At 44.8% G+C, this 25,436-nt stretch overlaps 1 protein-coding gene across 1 annotated transcript in view; it reads right to left on the bottom strand.

Moving 5' to 3' along the window:
• Positions 1 to 467: 467 nt before the first annotated feature.
• LOC119378398 (serine/threonine-protein kinase mTOR) overlaps positions 468 to 25,436 on the bottom strand; it is a gene marked incomplete at its 3' end in the record, with an annotated part of 39,974 nt that continues 15,005 nt past the window's right edge. Inside the window, 7 exon segments of the mRNA XM_037647556.2 lie at positions 468 to 555; positions 968 to 1,090; positions 13,288 to 13,493; positions 13,675 to 13,768; positions 15,076 to 15,194; positions 15,556 to 15,618; positions 22,887 to 23,050. Of these exon segments, the coding sequence (XP_037503484.1) occupies positions 468 to 555; positions 968 to 1,090; positions 13,288 to 13,493; positions 13,675 to 13,768; positions 15,076 to 15,194; positions 15,556 to 15,618; positions 22,887 to 23,050 (857 nt within the window).

The raw sequence follows: 25,436 nt of genomic DNA, 5'->3' as shown, positions 1-25,436 counted from the left end.
TTGAAACGTCATAGGGCTCTCCATGCGGCGAAGCTGCCTTGCAGATGCTGGGAGGTGAAAACTTTAAAATCAAACTTAAATATTTATACGTGTTTCCCGGATGCGGTGTGGGGAGAGCGTTAACACTACATGCCAAGGAAACCAAAAACGTCCGTTTTGCTGCACTTCAAAATCGTGTCAGTACTCCTTTAAACTGAAGCAAGGCCACATCTCTGAATAAAAGAGCCATTGCCTTCTGTTATTACCACTGGAACACTCCATGAAAGATCAAGCAATTCAGTTCTGTGGAAACCTGCATTATACTGCATTCACTCACGTAATGATCCCCACCTTTTTTCTAAAAAAAAAAAAAATTAACGGAGACCTCAAGGTGCGGACGCATTACGTGGGCTAAAATATTTACAAGAGGAATCAAGATACAGCTTGAAAACCTTTACTAACAGTGTCTGTGAATAAATGAGGCCAACTCACCTGTGCCTGCTCTCCAACTGCTGCCAGGACACATATGACTACCCCAGGGTTTGGATCTGGAGCCTTGAGCTTTGGAATAAGCACCTGCACCAAGTCCCTGAGAATTACAATTGGGCCCCCTATGACGCCTTATGAAAATGGCAAGGAAAGCTGCTCACTAGTGAGCCATGTGGTGAGAAACATGCAGCCACTTTTTCGGTTGTCATTTTATTCCGTCAAATGAAATGAAGTCATTGCATGAAGTCACTGCATCGGCTAAAAGGACGAGGACAAAGTGAAAACACAAACCGACAAACATAGGTGCCCGTATTTCTCAGTTCGTGCCTATTTTCCTCAAGAAGTGTGACTGCTGGTTCCTAGTAATTCCATTCATGCAAGATACGTTTTCGTGAGAGCGGTTCTTTAGCGACAAGAAAGCCTGAAGAAGTGTCCTTGAAAAGCATTGTAGAATCTCTTTTAACCGTGCGCTCAGTGAGCATACAGTGAAAAAACTTACAGCCAGAATGGGCTCCATGTATGGTCGTATTAGCCCTGGTGCATTGGACAGGAGGTGGCCCAGCATCTTGGCCGCCTGCTCCTTGTTTCGAACCACACCGGAATGCTCCAACTCTGTCAGATTCTTTACAAAATGAAAACAGAGCACAGGAGAGGTGCCGTCGTAAGAAATAAGCAAACAAAAGATGTCACCAGCAATGTAGGCACGTGTGAGCAGCACCAATGGGGCTTTAAAGCTCATCATATGTGAAGCTGGTTTGTCTGTGCATGCGGCAGAAAATGTGTATCATTCCTGCATGACGCAAAACAGTGTTCTTTGATAATGTGCGTCGATGCTGTCACACACCGTATTTCCCAAGAACACGGCATTAGACAGAAGCAGCAGCTGAAGCACGGGAACGCTGTGCTGCTCCTCATCAGCAGTGAGAAAATATACCAACATGTAGGTAAAGCTTCCTTCAAGCTCCTTTTCTTTTTAATTTTTCAGCATGCTGATTTCCTCTATTTGTGCAACACGGCACACAGCATTACGTTGGCACTGCAGTTCTTATCATCCGCTGCGTGTTGATATGTACGTTCCATATACGCACATGCGAACATGGAAGCAGATTTTGCATAAGGCCTATAGAGTGGGCTGTATGGTTATAGGTTTTACAAAGCATGATTTTTATGAAGTGAATTGGGTTGACTTGTTGGTTAGATACAGCCAAGGAGGTTGAAAAAAAGCTTCTGGAGTGGAGCCGGCGCGCCGCCGCTGAAGCCGACGACCGCCATATTGCTCCAGGCAGAAAACGTGTGGGTCGTCGCTTGAGCCCACGCGGAAGTTCCACAGATGGCAAATTTCTCCATTCTTTTGATGACAAGCGTGTGTTGTGGATGTATCATTTTTTGGACTGCGATCCACTCGATAACCACATTTACAATTTGTCGAAGACTGCCAAGCTGTACATAAAAAACGCCGGGCCTGCGCGCAGCACAGTCACAGCGAAAGCTGGAAGAGCGGCCTTTCTAGATCCCGTTCTAAACTCTCTTGGGGGAACTAATACAAGTACACTTGCAAGGTACCCACTACGCCGCAAATCATAATTTTTGTGAAGTACGGAAGCAATCACTATGCCATTATTCGTCTGTCTGCGGATAAGCGAGGTACCCGCTACACATCTGTAAGGCATTATGTGAACTTTGTTGATGCTGCCTGTGGTTGCTGGATGAAGAATTATGGCTGAGCCTTTTGTAATGGATTTGAAGCAATTAACGATCCGATCACTCGTTGCTCAATTAGCATTATGTGACGCCTGGTGGTTATTTTACTCTTCTGACACGCTATATTACGCATTTAACGCAATTCCTTGCCCGACATGACGCCTGTAAGGATGTTTTTGCAAAGGAGTTCCAGTCACTAGCGTGGCTCTGTGGTAGAATACTCGACTCCCATGGAGAGGACCGGTGTTCAAATCCCATATGAGCCTGTTTATTTTTATTTATTTCATTTTTCTTATTTCTCGCGATAGTAGTTACGGACACTGGCGGCGGCAACGGACAACCACCCCACAGCCGTTGTGATCTGATAACAGCTTTCGCTGTAAAATCAGGCTTCACCACATTTCAAAAGAAATCAACTGGAAGAAAATTCGGCAGATCCCACGCGTTGTGGAAATCTGTTTCATGCGAAGCAGTCAGCGAGTACTTCTATGCTGTATTTTATGGCTTTGAGCCAAGTGTTACGAGGTGGATCAACGTGTTTTTGTAAGTGTAGTAGCTGTGTCCGCATCGTGGGCTTACCAGGCACGTCGACAACACTGGCGTTTAAAGGGTAACTTATGGTGCAGCGTAACGCCAGCCCCTCACGTAAGAGTACATAGGTCAGTATTATCGAAACTAAGTGCACATTATGGTACAACCATGTGGATATGATACGTAACTTTCGTTAATGTATTCCTTTGGGTCGAGCAATGCTTCAATATATAGCTTGCTGAAACAGAGGAATACAAATGTAATGTTTATTACACTGCTATAAAAGCGGAGCCAACACTGGAACCGCAGACGTTAATCTGATATGACGCCTGTATCGTAGGAGTACATACGTACTGTGCATTGCTTTCTTGCAAAATTAGATAGCCAGCACCACAACCACACTTGACGTTGCACCGAAATTACTGCATAGGCTCTTTTTCCAAACCAGTCTATATACCCGACGTACCTCTGTGGTAGAATACTTGATTGCCACGCAGAATGCTTGGGTTACATTCCTACTGTGATCTTAATATTTATTCTTTCCATTCGTCAGGTCAATGCTCCCGATGTCGGTTTTTCTTAACGCTCTCGCATTTAAAGTACCAATGTCTGTTTTCGCCGTTCCTGGGTAGATATAAACTGTCAATCACATGTGGCGCATACCCGTACACCACGGCCAGTGGTAAACGGCTATGTGCCACACGTGTCTGGAGGAAAGGGTTTGACGACCTACGCGACAGGATTTTCCTGTTATTCATGTCATGATACGACAGCCATATCCGTCAAATCCTCTTACCCTCCCATGCCGATCTTGGTCTACACCAAGTTAAGGAGGCGATCATGAGAGCACCTCGGCGTAGGTGGCTAGGTAGATAGATTCGTAGATAAAACGCTGAATGTGCCAAAGGTTCGCTAAGAAATGCCTTAGCATTTAAAAACTCCCAGAGCGGAGTAAGAACGCGGCTGACAATTAAGGACTGTTATTTTTTAAAAATTTATAGACGAGTGTAAACAAGAGCTGCAGCAAGCTAGTCAATTAATCTGCTTTCGTGTCTCTTCTTTTTGCTGTGTTTACTTTTTAAGGGTGCGTGTTTCATATGGTTAGTTTCGTGATTGTCTGCATTATGCGTAAACCAGAGCTGCAGCAAACTGGTCAACTAGTTTGCTTTTGTATCTTTTCTTTTGCTGTGTTTAGTTTTTAAGGGCGCGTGTTTCATACGGTTAGTTTCGTGGCTGTGTGCATTATGATGCATTTTGAAGTTATTTTGGATTTGTTGCTTTATCGATTCACGTATAAACCACATTGTATATTCTTTTTTTTCTTTTGAAGTTGTGTAAAGCCGGGGTGAATAAAATTTTATGTACCACTTATTAACTCCTCCATGTGCTTCATTTCGGGAATGCTGAAGCGAATTCTACGTGTTATCAGGCACGCTTCAGCCCATGTATAATGGTGTAAAAGACTGCCTTCTTCATCCTGCAGGACAACAAAAAATTCGGCCAAATAAGTGGCACTAACTATCCAGTTCTCACGCTGAAACGCCCCCGCGGAAGCTCACAATTACGCTGTCCGCGCTCAAGCTGCGCTGCCTCTTGCCCGGAGCAAAATGGCTGCCAACCGATTTCCCAGGCTTCACCCGCTCGCGTGGGCGCGTATAGGGGACCTCCACTCCAGAAGTTTTTTTTAAACATCCTTGGATACAGCATCACACTCTTTGATGGCCCAGTGTTGAAGAACTAATTTCCACAGCATAGTCACAAACTGTTCACCACTGAAATGTGGAATGCCATATGGCTACAAAACGCTTAAAGGGGCCATGACACCCAATTTTCGATCAGAGAGAATGTGGGTTAATCCTCGTGAGTTCACAAACAAGCTGGCAAAATTTTAGCATATTTGGTCGAGCACTTAACTTATATTTTTTATAAACATGCGAACAGCCCGAGAGACAGGCAACACTGGTGCACTCGCGAACCGCGACGTAACATGGTGCTTTCTTTGCGACCGTCTGCATTCCGGCCAATGATTTTGTTTCGTGGTCAGCTGCATGTGCAATGGAGCTATTTCAGCTTTCTTCAGCTTGGCACTGAAATTGAACAATCTGCAGCGGCTGAAACTTTGGTAGAAGACAACGGCTTCGCTCCATGCAGCCCATGACGTCCCATACACTATGGCAAACTGGCGGTCGCCGTCGGCGGGTGGGGTTTTACACCGGCGATTTCTAGGGCTCATTTTGCAATGAAATATTCTTTTACAGTCCATTCTTCATACATGTACAGGCACAATAGATCTTCTACTTTCATTTCTCACTTAAAACCACAATTTGTTGGGTGACCATGTCATGGGCCCTTTAAAACTACAATGACTCTCAGTAAGCAGAAATCTCTTCAACAGAACTACTGCTGCAGAACAACTGCCTCTGATGTGATTGGTTTCATACCCAAGTTCTGCACCCCTGTTCGTTTCTCAGTGAACGAAACTTGCTAAACTGTCCTGCTAAACTGAACATATGTTCCTGGTCACTTCAGGTTCCGTTAAATCAAAGTGTACTGTATTTCATACATATAATCGCTTTGAAAATTGGTGCTCAAAGTAAAAAAAAAGGTCCAATAGATCTTGTGAATGTGTTCAGCTTGCGAGTCACAGGCAATGGCCCAATAACAGAAGCACAGAGTTGTTCCACTGTAGATGAATGACTCCCAAACAGTTGACCAGCCCTTTTTTGCCATTTGCTTGATGAGGCTTTGGTGCATGACATTGCTGAAAACACCACATATAGCAAGAATACTTGTTCATCCCAATTCTATTCCTAATTCCTAATTTGTTTGTAGGCCTAGCCGATTAACCAAAAAAGTGAATTATCCGGAGTCAATATTTATAAATGTTGACTCTAGTCAAAAGTCTCCAGTGTCCTGTTGTTCACGGATGCGTTAAATTCATGGCAAACATGATATCAAAAATAATTCTTTTTTTTTAATTCTGAAACGAGTGACAATGTTTATAATTGTGAAAGTCATTCCATTGGTCGGCATTTCTTCGTGCCATTCAGTTTTGAAATGCCCTTCCTCATTTCATTGTCCCCGAAAAAATTCATGATAACTTTCGCCAGCTCATCAATTCACATTCCACTGCATATATCACAGTATATATCACCTTTGTTTTCTTTTAGTCATGTGTGTTTTGTTAGCTCTCTTGTTTATGCGTTACGTTACTTCTTTTAACTCATTCGTGTATTCTTATTTCTTTAACTTTTTTGCTGCGTACTCATGTACGAAATATATCTTTTTGACTTCTTCTCTAATTGGCAAGCCACCACTCCAATATATTTATATGTAACCTACTTGTTTATGGGTTCATGATTATCTCTATTCTTGTTTTTTTATTTTGTTTTTTTTTTTGCATAATACATTGAACTACCACTTTCATTTTTACTCTAGTAATCATGTTGCTTCTACGATGATTGTTATGTAATCTTCTAATGTGTTCATGAAGTCATGTGTATGCATTATGCCATTTCATCCTGTATGATATTGCCAGGGGTGAGACGGCTGAAACTGAAGTGGGAGCAGTTTTTGGAGCAGTAAAATTTTGATTTTGGAGCAGAAGAACCTTGATTTGGAGCAGTTAGCGGCATTTAACATGTCGTCTTAGGAGCTTGAAAAAACCAATTTTTAGCAACTTGTGGAGACAAGTACATATTTTAATTGGCTTAGAATACACCTATCACTAAAACAGCCTTTGGAGAAAGTTCTTTTAACAGATTATCACCAAGTATGAACTACACTACCTTTCTACATACCCCAAGACCTATCAGCCCGTGTAACAAACATATGCAATAATTGAAAAAAGGTTCTGGAACCAGGTTCACCTCAAACATTTGAAAAAAAGAAAAATGAAAAAGCATAACACTTATCATAAAATTAAAAAAAAATCGTGATTACACAAAAATTGTAGTCACATAGCAGTAGGCCTCTGTTTAAGATCAGTGATATAACTTAGCATATTACTGCTTTAGCTTTTTGTACATCTGCTTCGTTTGCTTATTCAGAGCTTCCTGTAGGTCAGTGTTACTATTTGTCAGGAGAACATCACAATAAGCGCCTTCAGCTATCTGCTCAGCCACGCGGTTGGCATAGCGTCAAGTGTACTGCACGCTTTTAACAGACAACAAAAGCGTGCTGCACCACAGTTCGCTGCCACCTCATGCGGGACCACTTTCAAGAGTGCGGCACGGGTGCCAAGAAACCTCGCCGCCCTGACTATCTCGTCAAACATGAGCGTGTGGTACTGCAAGAGTAGCGCCGTTCCAGGCACATAGGCAAGGGGGGGGGACCCCCCTTGCCTATGTGCCTGGAATTTGCCTACGTGCCTGGAATTTCGGGGGGGGGAATTCGGCCAGCCTTCTATATTCCCGGGCAACTTTTTTTTCTTTTTGCTAATAAGACGTCCAACTTATGCTGACCGGACCCCAGGACTCGTAAAGTGCTTACACCCATTCTCTTATAATGGCGTATCCAGACAACGGACCGACCCACGGGCGGCTGAGTCACGTGACAGTAGGAACACGAGTGGCCCGTCCGCTTGCGCGATACACATGTGCAGTCCGAAACGGGAGGAATAAAGCCCGGGCCGAGTCCTGTTCCAACCGCAGATGATGCAGCGCGCGCGTCTCGAAAGAGAAACCGCAAGTTCGAAGAGCTACCAGTGCACTCGGCTACCGAAAAAAGAAGAAAAAAACCTGTCTTGTTGACACCCCACCACTCCAAGCACACGGCCCACAAGCGAGGATGGGGGGCTACCGAAAAAAGAAGAAAAAAACCTGTCTTGATGACACCCCACCACTCCAAGCACACGGCCCACAAGCGAGGATGGGGACGGGTGGTTCGTGAAAATGTTTTCAGCATTGTTGGCCCTCCCGATCCCCGACCCAGCTATGGACTCCCCCAACTGGAAGTGAAGGGTCACGTGACGGCGAGGCCGCGGGCCAAAAGAGCGGTTTGGCCCGTTGTCTGGATGCACCGTCTTGAAGAAAAGAAGACCCCTTCCCCTTCCCGCCAGAGGCGACGAAGACTGCATTCCGCAGCGAGGTTCTTGAAAGCTTCTGTCAATGATCCTCGTGGGGCCCACCGCACGAACACCAGGATCGGGTGGCAGCGCCCTTGGGCAGCGGTCACTGTGGATGCGAGGTGCCGTGCGCGCCCCTCAGTTTTATGGCATGGGCAAAGCGGAGCGCCTATTGTTGATTCTGTTGATGCGACTTTGCTATAGCCCCTGTGACGGGCCGGGCCAGCCATCCCGTCAGCGGGGCCGCTACCTCCACTGCTCCCGAGGCTCATTATCGCACCTTCCGTGAATGACCACCTGCGGCACTCAGGGAGGAGAAGCGACAACTACGGGGAACCGTACCGAAGATGCCTGTTACAAGCGTTGAAACACGACCTTGACATCTGGTCGTCAGGCACCGGGGAAACGGGAGTGATGGGGACGGCCAGTGGCTTTTCTGCACAGCACTCAGAACACTGCGCGTTGGACATAAGAGACGGCACGCTTTGTTTGAGCGTTGAAATTCCTGGACGCCCCCGCATCTACGGCAAGTTTGCCAGTTGCCCTCTCCAAGTTTTGCGCTTGTGCATTTTCTTGCTCTGCTTTGCCTCAGGAGAGGGTCATGCGTGGCTGTGGGCTATGAGGGCGGTCGTCGGACCGATACAAGCTGATTGACAATGAAATATGTTGCGTAAATAGTGACAATTGGTTTGGCATCACCGAGGGGCGGAGTCAGGGCCTATGAAAAGCGACCGCAGGACCATGGTCAAGTGGAGGAAAAGAGAGAGGAGATCAAGAGAGTCGCGAGATAGTTGGACGTTGATTTTGGCCGACAAAGTTCGGTCGCTCGAAGTCCCGAAAAAAAAAATGAACATCTAGGTGCTTGGAGCACGAAGAAGTCCGCCGCAATGACCTAGGAAGGCCTCCGGACGAATTGGACATTGACCCGGAGGACAACTCTCGAGCCTCGACTCGAACCGACCCGAACGAGCCCCTAGGCCTGAGGCATGGACTCACTCCCCACGAAACACAAAACATCTATAAAACGTCTTTAAAACGTTTAAAACCTCTATAAACCTCTATAAAACGTTCTATAGAGGTTTCGTGTTTCGTGGGTCGTGAGATGAGCCACACCCCTTTCTATTTTCACGAACTTTGCGAAGCGGGAAGCAGCGTATTGGGACATTGCGCAGTTTAACTAATTATTATCTTTACCCTCTTGTGCTGATCACGTTATTTTATTATCATTGATATCCTCCTCCTGTATTCTGCATTTTACGTCGCGAGTGTTGTATTTCTTTGTTATGATTTTGTGTAGTGTGTGTTGTGTGAGGAGAGCATGCGCATATGCCATTTATAATTGCTATTAAATAATTTGTTTGTAAACAAGGAAAGCTCATTGCCTCTCTTCCTTGCTGGCTCCAGCACGAATCCTTTCGAGTAGAAGTTGCTGAGATGCGTAGCCAAGAGGGGGCGAGCGAGTGTAGGTAGTGGCCTCCCCTCTTTGGTGGTCGATAGAAAGGGGGGACGTCTCATTGCCATGGAAAGACTTTCTTTCGAACAATCAGGCCTTGCCCCCCCCCCCCCGAAAAAAAAATCCTGGCTACGTGCCTGAAGCATACTGTACACTTTTATTGGGCGACAACACAAAGGAGCTTTCCAGAGTGCCGCGGAACCCACAACTTTTTCTTGAGCATGAAGTCAGTCAAAAACGTCTCGGCAACCACAGTATAGGCACTGCCACTGCCCGCATTGGCCTGTTTTCTTTTCTTTAATGTCAAAGGCCATCGAAAATTGATGCAGAACTCTCAACTCGTCTCCTCCTCCCCACCCTCCCCCCCGCCACTCCACGACTCGCATAAAGTGCCTGCCAACCATACGCTGCATGCTTCAGGGACCGCGCAGCGTAAGCAACATCTTCACATAAAATGGAGGCATGCCTGTCGCACAGCGAAATGACTGTCGACCAATACCCCAGTCAAAAAGCTAAGCCTAAACGCTTGTGTAGCCCACAGCCGGCACAAAGCGACTCCTCTTACGTATATCAAAGTGCTCGCTGTGCGCTTTGATTACAAAACCAAGCAGTGGCAAATCACCGTGCATGAAAACTGTGCCACATGATCACCGACACACCATGAGCTACAAATAAAGCGCCGAGGTGCCCGTTAAATCGTGCAAGTTCCATGGCGTACACTAGACGACGAGTCTTTAGTGCTGCTACCATGTGGGGCTCTCGCTACCCGCAGACACCTGATGTGCGGATGCAGTGTCGATCAACGTTACTAGAACAAACTCAGTTTAAAAGCTCCGCCGGAGAGGCAAACCGCGTGGCGGTCGTGAGAACTAGTGGCGCTGCAGTCACATCTAGCTCCCGCGGCTGGCGCTTGTTGTGATCGGCGCCGACGATCTACGAGCGCACGTGGGTTGCAGCGACGTCTGCGCTTTGTTAGCTCGTCATTTTTGCGATTGTTCTTGACCACGCTTAGCGTCTTGTGCGAAGACACGTGCATAATGTGCGCAGCGTAATGAGGGCAAACAGATTCACAGTGCGGTATGCCGACTTGCATTGCGCCGGGCTGCAAGAGCAGCTACTGCAACGACTCCACGACACTTTCGCTTCATGACACTTCTTCGGACCTCAAAAAGACCCTATGCCATTCAAGCTTTGCATCGTAAAGATAGAAAGCTTACTGCGAAATGCAAGGTCTGTGACGTTCATTTTGAGAAAGACGACATTGTAAAGCACTATCGTGTTGTCGTTGTGGGACAAGAAGTTTTGATCCCGCGTGGAAAGTGGGAACTCGCGCCCGGGGCTATGCCGCGCTTGTTCCCAGCACTTCTACCCCACATTTCAAAGCCAAAATGTTTGGGACCAGGGCGTAAATCCCCCCCAAAACGCACGGCGTCTCGCGAAAGCCCAGTGCCCAGTTTGGAGGAGCCGCCAGAAATAGAGCAGCAAAACGATAGGCAGGCGATTACCTATATACTCTACCGAGACTGAGAGTTGCATCACACTGACATTCGATCAGTTGTCAACTATCGCTATGCCTTCCAAGCAGTGGATTTTCGAGAGATTTTGCGACGAGGTATCGAAGAAGATGTGCGGAATATTTTACACTCGCCTGCCCTGGAACGGACTGCTCAGCACAAAAATTTGACACGCAGTATACACAGAAAGGACGAGGACCAGCGCTGGTCCCCGTCTTTTCTATATATATGTACCATGTCAAATTTTTTGCGCTGACCAGTTTAATAATGGAATACCAACTAGCCCAATCCCACACTTTGCTTCGGGAATGGAGACGTACTTGTGCAAATGATAATTGTAGTTGACGAGCAGTTACAGCACGAAACGCAAACGGCTGTCGTAGAGTGTAAGAAGTGCTGCGGGCATGGAACATCTGCTCGGTGAAGTTGAAAAACTGAAGTTGTGCGAAGGAGTCAATACTGACGACTCTGCTAGCGACAAAGTACGCGCGAATAACTGCTCGGTGCTCATATTACGGCCAATCTGTTCGAATTGTTTAAGGCACCATAGAAGGATGCAACATAGAAAGGTGTGACATCGAAAATACAACTATCCGCTGAAAAAATTGCTCAGAGACGACATCTATTCGATGTAATCGCACACTGTGATTTCATTTACAGAGTTCTCTAAAATTTTCCGATTTTGGGTCAGTATCCCTTTAATCGTCGCGAAAACGTGTCTTGTAAACATTGCAAAGCACTGGTGATGTTTTTCGAGAAAGTTTTTTTTCAATAAATTGTAGACAACATGAGTACTGTTCTACTAGAACGTTTTTGTATCTTGAGTAAGTACGCTTCTTTGTACACTATAAAGGTTTTTACAAACGTGCTGGGTTGTTCTTTGTCTAGATAAGACGGCAGCGGCTAAAATTGTGGTGGTAGTTATAAAAATTACGCTGAAAACCCTCATTCGCTTAGAAACTCCTATGCTTGGATGTTAAGCGCAATGTAGACAGTTCAAATATAGACCGAACATCGATTTTTAGCCAATCAATGAACAACGCACGCGGGCCAATGCATACAGACGACCTTATGCATATCCCCCTAAGTAATCCGCAAATGAGATGCACGAACATCAAATGAAAGAATGATAATGTTTGATTTTGTCACTGGTACAATAAGAAAGTTGCCGCTAGAAACTTCGCGGTGGACTGCCGCGTTACGCCGTGGCAGCAGACGACGCGCCAATAGTGGCGCAAGACGGGACTGCAGCGCCGCTAGTTCTCGTGACCGCCGTTCGGACCACCCTCCTCCGCTGGCGGAGATACGGAGCTTTGAAACTGAGTTTGTTCTAGTAACATTGGTGTCGATGGCTTTGTTAAATGCAAAATGCAATGCAAATTTGCTCATCTAAATAAATTAATTAAATGCGAATGGGGGGTAAAACGGCAGCGGGTTGCATTCGTTCTGGCCGAATGCGGAACCCTAAGATGTCCTTCATAGAAAGAACCCCTGGGTTCCACAGAACCCAGTTTGAGAACCCACGCACTAGAGCCTTGCAGAGATGCGTCACATGCAGAAAGATAGTTAACGCCGCGTTGACACAACTAGGTACTCACCCACGACAAGCACACGCGTTAATGACCACACACAGCAGCGCCGTCACGAACACCGCAGCGAATGGAGGAACACACTATGCGCAACAAAGAACCTGAGAGTCAACCCAGCTACACATGCCACTCGGTAGTTTTTGCTAAGCGACAGCAGCGTCAGAACACACAGCCTAGCGAGTAGAAGCAGTACTCTCGGAGTACGGCAGCACATTTCTGCAGGGTCACGCATATTTAGAACAGTCCAGAAGAGATTATGGCGGCACCATGGGAGCCTTCATTAGAAAGGTGCATACTGGAAGAAAGACGCTTGGGTGTGTCTAAGTGTTCTGCAAAGTCTTATTTTCTTGGTATACCTGGTGCTGCTTGGAAAATCATGTTGTCCACTCAGCCTCTTTTCCCCACTGAAGCTCACGTGGGCATCAGAATTCTTGCTTTTGAGGCTGTTTTGGAGCATTCTGGCGCAATGTTTGCAATTTTTATGCGTTTGGAGCAGCTTGGCGCAGGAAAACCGAATTGTATCAAAAATACGCAATATGCGCAGCTGTCTCACCCCTGTATTAGATATTAAGTATGATCATTTATTATTGTGATGCCCCTTACCCAATTCCTCTTACGAGGCCTGTAAGGACTTTTTAAATAAATAAATAATGTCACAGCTCTGGGTCATGAATGTCACCAGTAAGTTTTGCCAAGCCAGGCATGCACAACAATATGGCACAGATTGCCACATGTTGTCAATGCTGCCATTAGAGTTGGGTGCTACTCTGTCGCATCATCTTCACCTCAAATTCCAATTGTGGCTCATGGCATGAATGATGTGCTATGTTGCATTTGAGAGGTGTTATAATCTCACTGCATCGAACACTGTTAAGGTTGTGAAGGTGTGAGCAGTAAAGAGAGAGAATTCAGGTAAAAGCCACCAAAAGACCACACAATGCAATGCAATGCAATGTCAATGCATACCTGTATGAGCACTTTCCTAAGAGGAGGCATGATGTACGCTGGGTTCAGACTGCTCAGCCGGCCAATAATGCACAAGGCAAGCTCCCGAATCTCAAAAACTTCATCATTCAGAGAGATGAACAAGGCACTGAGGTTCTCTGCTTGGGCCAGGTGGCCATCAAACTTCTCATCCAGGGATGCAAGCACACAGTAACGCACATCCGAGTCTGAATTTCAAGGGACAAAAAGAAACAATGTTAGTAACATTTCACAACTCGCAACAGTTGCATAATGTAATACTGTAATTACATGCCGCACAACAAAGCATGATTGGCAAGCAAAAACAACGATACGGTGATTGTAACTGCAAAGGATGCAGAACAAACAAAACCATAGACAAGAGATTACCAGTGTCCGTCACACCAGCCAGCAACAATTTTCCAAGCACTCTCTGGACATCATCCATGAGGGAAGGGCTGTATTTGCCAGTTGCTTTCATGTTCTGTAAACAGACAAAAATTATCTGGAGGAAAAACTAGCGGAACAACAGACGTAGAAATACAGCAACTAGTTGACTTTTAATAGAACCCAGTCACTACAAGCCAAAAGATGAAAGCACCAGCCACTGAGAAACTCTAAACATGTTTTTAATGAAGCCACTGGTCTTCATAGGCATCAAACTATCTCTGTTGGCAAGGTTTGAAAGAGTGTTCCACACGACAAGTGAAAGGAAGTCGTGAGGTAAGAAGCTAATGTTGACAGATACAGCCAGTCATCACATAATAAGTTCTTGAAACCACATAAGAAATGCGTTGCACATGAAGCAATACAGTGTCTTTAGAGATGTCCCTCCTCAGACTACTTTATGGTGTGACTGAAGTACTATTCTACTAAAGCTTTTCAGTTTGGTCAACATTCTTTGGCATATGAAGACAAGAAGCCGCATTTTCTTAGCTAACAGGGCACATGAGTCTTTAAAATTTTTTAGAGGCATGAGTACCGTGTGACACTCTTGTTTCTTTTCCAAGCATATCTGGTCAAGCACTTACTTCCAAATATTCATAAAAAGTCTTCTGAAAAATGGAAATCAATGGCTCTAGTGGATATCTGAGCATAACAATTAACTATCAGGATAATTAATGCAAATTAATTTATTCAGTTCATCGGAAGATTGTGAGTAGCTGGGATCGCTGCAACACCTAACACTTCTTTCTAGCTGGCCTGAGAGATATGTTTTCTATGCTGTTATGCGAAAGCCTTTTATGCCTCATCAAATGAGAAAAGTGACAGTCAACAGCAGCGTCAACATGAATGATGCAAGAAGTCACATGATCAGACGTCACAGATTGCCAAAATTTGTGATGTCACTATGACGTCATCATGACGTGTCACATTAGGTGATGTCACATGATGACGTCCTCTAATTTAAGAGTACCTTACGCATAATTTAAGAGCACCCTAAATATAAAGTGACTCCAGAGGTGACGCTGTTCTTTACTTGCCAAGTAAACCACCTAATTGTTTCACCCTCACCCACATCTGGCACGTGCCAAAATTTTTATGGAAATCCCTCGATTATTTGTTTTAACTTTACTCAATACTAATTTCACTCATTGCTTTGATTTTGCTTTATATCAAAAAATTTATCTTCGGGCAAGCTATGGAAAAGGCAGACAATGGTGCTATTAGGCCATCTCAGTTCATGACTTGACAGTTCCCCAGGTACTGCTAACTTAATTTCAATTTTAAGACTACTTCATCAAAATAAAACTCTTGGAGTGAGAGAAATGAAGGCAAATGTGTGCTCACCTGCAATGCTGGTGAGAGAAGGCAGCAGCACGTTCGAACTGCTTCCAGCCGTATTTCTTTGTGCTCACTTGTGAGGTACGTATTAGCGCAATGCTTGACAAAGCTTGTCAGTGTGCGTCCTGAAATGTCAGGAGCAACAAGACGCAATGTTTTATTAGCAGAGTGCTAAGGGACAACCTGTAACAGGTTATATGTTTTACTACAGATATAAAGGGCAATGCTCCATTTGCACAACTCACAGGAAAGAATGCTGTTAGTTTGCCATGTCAACCTAAATTCGACATGATTAGCAGATAGGGTGTCCTTCTCTCGTGTTTTGTCCCGTGGTATCTACTCTTTGCTAGGCCCATTTCAAAATGTCATCACTGTTTCTTAGAGAGCTGAAGATGCTCATTGTGTATTTCATAAAATCAATGCCTTGCTAAGTTTTAGAAAATGCAGTTTCAATGCAATTGCACAGAACCATGTTGCCACACTCACCCTGAAAGTCAAAGCTACCCAAGGTCTTCAAAGCAAGCGAAATAGTTGCAACATCGGAGCTTTCTGCAAAATTTCAAGAAAATGTTACAATAAAGCAAACAATAACAGAAAGCATACTAGTAATCCAAACCTCATAAAAGAATAATGATACAAGTTCACCTTTTACCACATGATTAATTACATAACGTAAACATAACACAAACAAACAAGCAATCACTCAAAATCTGTCTCACCTCTAGCAATAAAATTTAGAGCAGCTGTGCCTATGGAAATATTTTTGTTATTCTCCTCCTGAAATATGTATGTTAGTCATTTGTCGCAATGTGCAAAATTAACAAACAGACAGGTTATTTTTCTAAGTAGATCGGATCAAACAGCGGCAGGTCCGTTCTCTTTTTATCAGTGACATTTTTCACGAGAAAGAAATTTTGGTCATCTTGTGAGAGAATGATGATTCACTGTATTGTACACAGTGTGATCCAGGTAACTCGGGCCAAGATAACTAAAAATGGCCAACGAGATATGACAGTGCGATAGTGTTTTACTTACAAGAGACTGCTGCAAGCTAGCAACTTTTTTCTGTTAATGTTGATACCTAATTAGTGAAGGCTAACTGCCCAAGTGAATATTTGCTTGCATAGTTGCCCAGGCTTGCAAGTCAGATTGTGTATCACACTTGAAAGCATCATGTACGGTTGCTTCCATACATTTTTCTTAGTTATTTCTTCCTTATTTCAATGTTGTGGCTCCAAGCCAAAAGAATGTACCCTCAACTAGCTGAAGAAAAGGACCCTGAGAAAGCAAGTGGAGCTAACACACTTTTGCCACAAATAAAAGTGCACTGCTCCTGCCACAAGCAGCTGATGAACTCTGGGGGCTGCTCACAGTTACCTGTCACCCCAATATCTACCCCAAGGATAGAACGGCAGCATGGGTTAGTTGGTGATTTAGAATCAACATATTTGCACAGCGCTAAGTGTACGAGGACATATGAAAGGACACAACACAGGCGCTAAGTGTTGTGTCCTTTCATACGTCCTCATTCACTTAGCGCTGTGCAAATATGTCGATACCCCAAGGAAGAACTTCTGTTGAACCAACGCATAGTGGCCACCAAAATTTCCAATGCTGCACGGTATCTTACTCCATTTTTTAGACAAGATGAGCATGTGATGTTGCAAAACTGAGCCTGCAACAGCAGTGAACAAAGTTGTCACAAAGGAAAGCTTCATTCTTTGTGGCATCTGACAAGCTTTGATGCTGCATTCATTGGAATGTGGGAAGAACACAGCATGGTTTGGTGCTGTTCCACTATGGGCAATGGTTGAGGTTGAAATCAAGTTCCACAATTTATTGAAATTCGGTGACAGCCCAATCATGCTGACATTTTTTGTGGTCCACTTCTGCATAGAATAGAAGTGGTCCGCAAAGAGTGAATTTTAACATAACGACGCCAAGTGCAGACTTCATGAACCCCTTTATACAGTCTGCACCCAATACAATAGAACTGCAAAAAACATACTTTAGAATATAACAAGCTCTTATTCTCACTTATTTTGGTCTGCCTGCACAGGTTGAACCCCGTTATAACACTCACTAAAATCGTCAATCTACTTTGTTATATCAAAACTTCGTTAAATCAAAATTCTTTTTTAACACGAAAGTGTTTTACGCCGGGGTCCACCAAGTACATCCGTTACGGATGACATTGATAAAATGGACGCCAACAGGTGAGAAATAAAAAATCTAAGAAAAAGATCCGCCGCTGGGAATCGAACCCACAACGTAGCGGCCGCGACGGTAAACCAACTAAGCCACCTTGGCAGATGCTGGACACGTCACAAACACGCCTTATATCTTTCACACATTCTCTCTCGCACGGTGCTCTTTGTTGGCAGTGTAGGTACGCGGGGCGAGACGGGGCAGTGCCGCCATCTGCGAGAGGTGAAAAGAAGTAATGCATCACGATCGACACTTACTAGCGCTTACTCCGAGATTGCGCATGATATCAGAGGTCATGGTTAAAGTGTCTCGATACCAGCGAAGGACACTGGCCGCACTGGCATCACCGAGGCACCCTAGACGCAGATACGTTCTTTGCCTTTCGCTTTGTCTTAGCGTGCGCCGGCTCATCGGAGTAGTGCAGCTTCCACATGCACCAATGGGATTTCCCTGCCGCCGACTACTTCGATTGCGAGAGCACCGACCAACAAAGCTGCTGCAATACACGTTGCAGAAAGGACACGATTTCGACGGGCGAATGTCGTGCCTCAGTGGAACGAGACAGAGGCTAGCGGGACGCACGCATTTGCAGCTCAAGCTACGAACCTATACGAACTAGGCGTCAACATGGGTGCATTCACACCAAACGGTGCTATAGCTGCCAAGCACGAATAGACCTTGTACAAGCTCTCATGTATCACTACACAATAAGCACTACTCCTGTGAAGACACGTTTCACTTTCGTGTTATACCGATTCCTATGACGGAGGGATCAGCCATATTTTTTCTGAAAGATTCATTTTTAACACAGAAAGTGCTGCAAGAATGTTCGAATAATTTGGCTGTATGAAAAGAACTAATTTCAGTAATGTAAAAAATAAAGCTTAGCCCGATGAATGTGCAACATCAAAAACTGTCTTGAATAATTTGGCTGTATGAAAAGAACTAATTTCAGTAATGTAAAAAATAAAGCTTAGCCCGATGAATGTGCAACATCAAAAACTGTCTTGTGCCACAAAAACAAAAGAGCTGTGCTCTAAAATCATGTCAAAGTGTGCAACAACCTGAATTAGGCACCTCTATTTACGGTGGCCATTTTTTATGAGCAAGATCCATTACTGCATCACGAATCATTCAGAGGATGGCATGGTCACCTCGGTGGTACAGTGGTTACAGCATTTGGCTACAGACCCGAAAGATGTGGGTTCAATCCCGGCCCCAGTGATGACATTTCGATCGAGGAGAAATGACAGAGGTGTAGGTTCACATTAAAGAACCTCAGGTGGTCGACGTTTCCAGAGGCCTCCACAACGGTGTGCCTCACATAAAACCACTGCACTTGTTATTATATTTCTTTTTCTTTTATTCCCTGCATACAGACAATACTGTTTCATAGCCTTGGCGGCTAGTTTGGGGTCCAATAACAAAGTAGACATAAAAAGAACAGCACACTTACAGTTAAACAGGGATATAACGAAATTGACAAATTCCCAAAAAACTTCGTTATAAAGAGGATTTCGTTATATTGAGGTTCCACAAGAACAGTCGAAAAAGGAACGCTTAAGTAAGAAAAAAAGTAACAGACGGCAGAACTCACTAAAAACATTTATTTCGAGGCAAAAAACTGCGTGATTTTGCTTTGTTGTTTGTTCTCGATAGACGGCAGCACTGACCATTCGTACGACATCAATGAACACAATGCTGCTCCGTCATCGTCCAGCAAGCCCGCGGCGCGGCGCTAAAGGTCGATGACGTCCAGCACCTCCTTTGCGGAGGGCAAAGCGCGTGCCGAGTCGTCCTCCCAAGGTCCGTTGTCATCACTGCGGTCTCGGACAGTTTCTGCCAGAGCCTCATCCGTCATCTCCTCAGTTGTGACAGCGCAGTTGTCCGCATGTAAAAAATCACAAATCTGCACATCATCCGGGGCGCCTCCATTCGTGCACAACGAAATCCAAGCTTCGGCGAGATCAGGCGGGCATGAAGGCTCCTCCTCTCCGGCGTCGATTTCCTCAGCCTGAACCACCTGAACCTCTGTTGAGATATGGGCCTTGCAGAAGCAGTTCGTGACAATTTCAGCACTTGTTTCTTGCTAGGACGCTTCAAGCATCTCAATTGCTTGCGCAATGTCTACCTTCATATCTCGCTGCAGATGAATGTTCAGGAGCAGTTTTTGGATTAGTCGCCGACGGTATGAGCACTTGACACTTTTAATAATTCCTTTATCAAGGGGCTGAATGAGCGATGTGCAGCAAAACGGTGCAGTACGCGAGTAAAAACTGCAGTTCAATGTTGGAGAGCTCGAGCCCCTCTATGTGGTGTGCAGTGCAATTGTCTATGAACAGACAAATCTTGCGTCCTTGCCTCTTGACGTCATTGTCGAAATCCGTCAGCCACTCACTAAATATGTCGCGCGACATCCAGGCTTTCGTGTTCGCCACATATTTTACGGGCATGCTGTGGGTTCCTTTGAAGCACCTAGGTCGAGCACTTTTGCCGATGACCAGTGGAACTCGCTTGTTGCTTCAGTCTGAATTCGTGCACAGTAGAACAGTCAAACGATGTTTGCTCTGTTTACCGCCGTGGCAGAGGTCCTTTAAGCATAAGGGTATGGTTCGGAAGCAACTCGTAGAAAAGAGCCGTTTCGTCAGCATTGTACACATCCGATGCTTCGTAGCACTCCAAAATACCCGGTAGTTTGTGTTGGATCCACAAGTCGGCGCCATCTATATCCGCAGAGCAGGACTCGCCACTGATCACTTTGCCAACAATCCCGTACCTGCGTTTAAAACCTTCGAGCCACCCGTTACTGCCTTTTAAATCATTGCAGCCCAGGAGCGGTGCTGATGCGTACGTTTCGTGCTCGCATGTCCATAAACTATGTGAACACAGCTTTGTCGACGTCGGCGTATGTTGACGACTTCAACTTCTTCTTTTTCCTGTCTGTGCCATGCTCCACAGTGCTGCGAATCGCATCTTTCGCGTTTAAAATCATCAACAAAGAACTAGCTGGGATGCCAAATTTGTAGAGCTGTGCGAATAGCAAGATTTTGGGTGCGAAGCGAATTCGAATACTGAAGTGTGAGTGCGAATCGAATCGAATATTTTTCGAATATTTCTAGAATATTTCTAGAATATTTTTCGAATACTTTGAAGCGAAATTGCAGAAAAAAAGTTAGAGAGGATTCCTAAGCATATTCTTATGAGATAGCAACATGAAAGTGTTTCTTTTCACTAGGTTGATGAAGCACTGGTTGGGGTGGTGTTTCATAGTTGTCTTATCAAGAATGAGGCAATGTAGAGGCCGAATTCTATTTATGTACATGATTTGGTGCAGCCAAAATGTTGCTGACATTTTACACGTGATAGGCAAATACGCCATTTCCTCGGCCTCTCCTCCTGTTTCAACTTTTTGTGGAAGCCCAACTGATGTGGCGGACAAGGGTGTGCTCCCTTCAAGTCCGAAGTTCCAAATCTGCCTCGTAGACGTCGATATATAAGAACATCTGAAATTTTGGATGCTAAAAAGCTTCGGCTTCTGATTTTTCGGACTTCCTGCCCAAATTTCAGGTCCAAAACAACATTAATTGAGCCCCCACCTCTGCCACATCTTTCACCTCCATATTGGAACAAGCGTTTTCTTGAGTTAATACATTTGCGACCGTAGCAGAGCTTGAAAGGCAGCTTTGCCGCAGTACCGGGGTGTGATGAGGTGAAGCATATTGAAACTCTAGGGACCACTTCCAATCGGTCGTTGACTGTGTCTTGACACAGTTCGACCATAACGGAGCTTGAAAGGCAGCTTTGCCGCAATACGAGTGTAATGAGGTGAAGCATATTGAAAATTTGAAGGGGTCACTTTCAATTAGACGTTGACTGTATTTGTTTTTGGGAAGTTCGAATAGTAAAATTCCAGTGCGAATTGAATAGAATAGCAAACACTATTAGAAAAATATTTGAAATTTCGAATATTCGCACACACCTACTTGAAATTTGGCAGCGACATCCTTGTTTTTTTGGCCTCTAGAAACGGCATCCAAGATGGCCATTTTGTCCTCAAGAGCCAGTATCTTGCGTTTCTTTGTCGAAGCACTCATCCTTCGATTGTGACAACAGGTACTGGGTGTGTGGTCGCGTGTCGGTTCGCACAAGCGCGAGGCGTCGGAAACTAAGAGTGAGCGACACGATGGCGTCGTACCGAAGAAAACCAACAGACAGAAACGGAGAATGCGGAAAGCCACAGCGCTGCAGGCTCTGCTGCAACTCCCTCTTTTTCTTCTTTTTTCCTTTTTAAGTAGTGTCACCTAGTGTCAGGTTAGTGAAGTGAAGTGCAGAGTGAAGCACTGTAACCAAAGAGTGGTGCTGCCAGCGCGTTTTTTTCTCTCTCTCTTCGGCAAAAAGGAGCAAGCTAGGCCAGCTGCAGCAAGCGGCGAGATCAGGTTTGAGGGGAGGGTTCGGAAAAGTCACGCCCGCGGTGGCAAGATCGCCGGATCAAGGGATGCAGGCCCGCCTCGCGTACACTCGCTCGCACGCATGCACACGTGTGCTCGCTCTCGCCTCGCAGTCGCCGTGCCTTCGAGCGCGCCAAGCGCGACGCCGCCGCTTCGCATTCCGTCGCGGCGGAGAAGGTGCTTAGGGCTGCTGCTCACACAAAAATGACAAAATTTGGGCCAACACCTTCAGGTCATCGGCGGGGAAAATTCGTTATTTTGAGGGGGTCTCCTGCTGCCACTGCGTTACGTAGAGGTCTCAAATACCTGTGCTTCTATGGAGTAATGGCAGGGAATAGAAAAACTTCGTTATATCCAGGAATTTGTTATATGGAGGTTCGTTATAAGCAGGTTTAACTGTATTTTAAAAGACAACTTAAATTCATGTTGCTAAAGCATTTTTACATGGAAAATATAAGATAAACCCAACAAAACAGACATATGCAGAACAGCGTACTTATTGTATGGTACAATGTAAACACACAATATTAAAGCGTATTAACAGGGGAAAAAAGGACAAACAAAATACTATATTATGACAAAAGGGGACACAAATGAAAAAACCATGTCAGCATTCACAAAACATGTTTTTGAAGCATTGCAAAAAGTTTTGGCTAGTCTGTGAGGGAGTGCATCCCATATTACAGCACCGCTGAACTCCACAAGTCTCTGTCCACGAAGGTGTTAAGCTCTATGGTTTTCTTAAAGTTCAGCACTGGGAGGTACGTGAAAACCACCTTTGCAGATAGGTTTTTTATGCACAGGGACACAAAGTGAGACAATAATTATCGCTGTCAGATACCCAATTAACTAAGATTGAATAATGAACTTTTTAATGAGTACAGCAAGCAGGCATGTTTGTACTGAAAAGTTGGAGGCAGTGAGTTTCTACACAGTTCCACTTGGAAGAATTCTTCTAGCATATCTGTGCCTAGAGAATCCCGCTGCAAAGCTTAATTGCGGTTTGCAAGATTATGCATGCACACTAGGCCTAGCCTGAGTGCGTCAACTATAGTCGTACAAGCTAAGGCAAGAGGAAACCCCAGTGTCAACTGCCCTAGCAAGCTTAGGAGGCAAGCACAGTGCTGGCTCTCATTCCCAGAGTATAAAGCATGGGCAGACCTGGACTAGGCTGAGCTGCATGCATGTGCTTGGGCACACCAGGGTGCTTGAGTGGACGCTGCATCAGTATACAGGACAGCATCTTGAGTAGGCCATCCTGAATATCTCGCTTCAACTGGGGAATGCGCAGCGATACTTCCTGCAAGGCAGCTGTCAGTGCTGGGCTGCAACAAACAATGCCCTCATCAGGCACATTCATCCAGGGGTTCACATGCTTATACGACTATTTTCCTCAGACATATTTACCGGATCAAGTCTGCATATTAGGACCAGTGTGCAAAGGATGAAAAACGACCGTATGTACATGCCGCCTTTTTAGGAAACATACTGAATTTAATGCACCATGCAGCCCAACACAATGTTAATATTAATTCGAGTGACTGATGGTTACAGCAAAATCTATCGTAAAATGCTTGCCGATTGACCCAATATTAATTCAAATGTTTGCACAATCCAAGAGGCACAGTCCACCTGTGCTCCATGAAATGCCGTGTATTGCAAAAGCTCCTTAGTTTGAACACTAATTAGGTCTGCAACAGATCTTTTGAACTGTGCGCCACCGTAGCTAGCTTATGGTCAATGTCCCAGTTAGGCGACAGATGGTACGATATACTTGTCACTAACATTATTGCTGCTGCACTTTCAACGCTTGGTGGCCCAGATCTCAAAGAAAAATCCCAATGAATTTTATTTATTTATTTATTTATTTTTTGACAGTTCAGACAAGTCGATGCACGATGCGGAGTGCTGTAGTGTATAAAGGAACTCTTTAAAGGGACACTAAAGGCAAATAATAATTTATGTCAGAGTGAAAGCTCAATGTATGACAACATCTAGAACGGGAATATATTATCAACAGCAGTGCCCTACTTACCGAGAAATTAAGCTAAATGTATCACACGATGAACGCCACGAGCGGCACATTTTGGAAATGATCACGATGACGTAAGAAAGTTCGACTACAATTAATCACATATAATCAAACTAGCTGCAATAAAAAAAGAACCTTCCGTGCATCAAGAGACGTAATAAAATGCTGCTTGTTCGTTTCTGTTTGATTCATGGAAAAAAGAACCTCTTTGGCGTTGCCATGGGAAACGGCGCGTGGTTCAAAGGTTCAGTTTTCGCCGAACTGTGCTTCACCTGGCACCCTGCTTCGCTCACGCGGTCGTGTCTCAGTGGTAGTTTCGGTATCGCGTACTGCTGCATGTGTTTTGCGCACTCGTGAAAGTTGCTCTGACAGAAAGTTCGACAAAATGCCGCATGCATGTGATGTTGCCGGATGCCCGAATGGCGCATGCCGCCATGCAGTAAAGGCGGGCAGCATTGGGCACGGCAGCAGTGACCTGAGAAACACCCGCTTTCAGGCGGGTGATTTGACGTGCGCTAACGCGATGCGTACCACTAAAACATGATTTTATTTCAAAATAAGCACTTCCTTGGCACAACAGTAGCACTACGAGGTTTTTGGACTGTTATTTCAACAATCAACGTCGACTTAATATTTGCCTCTAGTGTCCCTTTAAAGGAGCACATGTATCTGTGACCTACCGTTCTTATCTGTGTTCTTTGAAAACTGCAAATATTCAACATATTCGCCTCTTGGCAAATGTTCCATTTTATTTCACTGTTAGATTTGATATTCAACTGTCTTTAATTCTCCAAGGTACATGTTCGTAATTAAACTACTAGAATGCTCCTACATACTTCCACTGTTCTGCCACACTCAGCATAAATAATAATAAAAGGAAATGCAGGAGAGAGCCTTTGTAGAAACAGATGAGTCGAGGTGCCACAACACATGCTGCACCCCCTTGTGATGCCGAAGCCTGAGATGGCCATCTTTAACTGTATAGCTGCTGTAGCTGCTCAACGTTAAAGGGACCGACAACTGCCCAGAATATGAAATGAGTTGACTCCACTGATGTAAACGTTGTCCATCGCATTGACTAAAACCAACCCTGTTTTTTTCGTGAGAGATGAATTTATATTTTTATTTCTTAATTGAAAGTCGCGAAAATGACCTGGCGCCTCTGGCGGCAAATACATGATGATCCGATGAAGACGGCCACGGTGACATTGATTGCTGTATGCGGTCGACGATTTTTTTGTTAGTATTGAAATATTGTTCGTTTCTTTATATTAAAAGGTATTACTCCATAATAATGTACATATAGGCCTGCGTTAGTAGTATGCATTAAAGTGGTGCTGCCTTCGTGTGACGTAATGATCCCATGCTCGTCAGAGCGTCTTGGGCAACTTTTCAGCGTGCTCATGCGTCTGCACGCAGTTTTCCAGGTCGCTAGTATTTTGGAGCGACATAGTTTTGCTACTTACAACTCGTCTCAGAAATGACGCGTGCTGCTACTCGGCACGGCCGCGCATATGCGTAGTAACGTTTTCGATGACTTGGCTTTAGGGGTGTGCGAATATTCGAAATTTCGAATATTTTTCGAATAGTGTTTGCTATTCGATTCGATTCGCACTGAAGTTTTACTATTCGAACTATTCGACTTCCCAAGACAAATGCAGTCAACGTCCGATTGAAAG

Source organism: Rhipicephalus sanguineus, unplaced genomic scaffold, assembly GCF_013339695.2.
Source record: "Rhipicephalus sanguineus isolate Rsan-2018 unplaced genomic scaffold, BIME_Rsan_1.4 Seq821, whole genome shotgun sequence".
In the NCBI taxonomy this organism is placed as follows: Eukaryota; Metazoa; Arthropoda; class Arachnida; order Ixodida; family Ixodidae; genus Rhipicephalus; species Rhipicephalus sanguineus.
This window is presented reverse-complemented; position numbering and strand designations above follow the sequence as displayed.